Source organism: Myotis brandtii, unplaced genomic scaffold (genome assembly GCF_000412655.1).
Source record: "Myotis brandtii unplaced genomic scaffold, ASM41265v1 scaffold1026, whole genome shotgun sequence".
In the NCBI taxonomy this organism is placed as follows: Eukaryota; Metazoa; Chordata; class Mammalia; order Chiroptera; family Vespertilionidae; genus Myotis; species Myotis brandtii.
In genome coordinates, this window is record NW_005353435.1 from 561819 (window position 1) to 562959 (window position 1141).

The 1141-nt window shown below is 57.1% G+C and overlaps 1 protein-coding gene across 1 annotated transcript in view; it reads right to left on the minus strand.

Annotated features, from left to right (window-relative positions):
- Positions 1 to 1141, minus strand: part of TRIM67 (tripartite motif containing 67) — a 14290-nt gene that overhangs the window by 1483 nt on the left and 11666 nt on the right. The window contains exons 8-9 of the mRNA XM_005856361.2: positions 807 to 1110; positions 145 to 307 (exon numbers count right to left, since the gene is read on the minus strand). Coding sequence (XP_005856423.1) covers positions 145 to 307; positions 807 to 1110 — 467 coding nt within the window. The remainder of the gene's footprint in view (positions 1 to 144; positions 308 to 806; positions 1111 to 1141) is intronic.

The following is a 1141-nucleotide window of genomic DNA, read 5'->3' on the forward strand; positions in this document are numbered from 1 at the left end:
AGGCGCGGCCCACGCGTGTGCCCCCAGCAGCGGGTCTGCGCCTCTCTCCTCGGAATGAGAACCACCCTGGCGCCCAGATGCCCCGTGGACGTCCCCCGAGCAGCAGGGGCAGCAGCCAATGGCCCCGGGGGGCGGGCGAGGTACCTGCACGTTGCGGTTGAGGCTGAGGGCCGGCATGAAGACCCCGTCCACGTGGCTGAAGGCCGTGGGGCCCTGCTGCTGCCCGTTGATGAAGAAGGTCAGGGTGTGCTGGGTCAGGTCCAGCAGCACGCCCACGGTGGCCCCCTTGCACACGCCGCCTTCCGTCCTGTGGAGAGAAGCCCCCGTGGGGCCGTCACCACACCCAGCCCGGGATGTCGGGGTGGCTCAGGGACAATCGCCTAAATATAAAGGGTGTCCCAAAATTCACGCAAGAAGTAATTTTGATAGAAAACACAGGTTTATAATTAAAAATTGTAAACTTTTTATTGATTCATAAAGCATACAGTATAGTATAGGGTTATGTATGGAATAGCACATCGGGTCAATGGCCTCCACGGCTTTGCTGGCACAGACGCAAAGCTGTGGTCTTCATTGGTCTTCATTGTCCCTGCTCCTGGGCCATCATTGGTACTCGGGAATGCTTATCAAATGGAAGGGATTGAAATCAAAGGGCAACAGATATTAGAATCTGATTCAATAAACCACGTGAAATTAGGCTTTTATTTGTTGTTGTTGCTGTTGTTATTGCTCACGCAAAATTCAAATCTTGCGTGAATTTTGGGACACCCTTTATCTATGCTGGCCGGGCAGAGGGCGAAGCGTACCTGTTGGTGTGGGAGTTGCAGTGCATGAACCAGCTGCGGTTGTTGTCCACGTACATGGCCCAGGCCTTGTCGTCCTTGCCCAGCATCATGTCCTTGACCACGCTGGCCCGGGCCACCCCGAAGGCGGGGTCTGGGTGGTTGTCGTAGCGGTCCACGTGCAGCTCCCAGTAGTGCACGCCCTTGGAGAAGGCCGCCGTGCCCAGCACCACCCGGTCGTCGTAGCTGCTGCAGGTGGCCGTCTGGTTGTCGTTGGACAAAATGATGTCCCGGTGCCCAGAGTTGGGGTCAAAGGTGAACCAGGCCACTGGAAAGGAAGGAGGCGGGGGAGCTGGTCA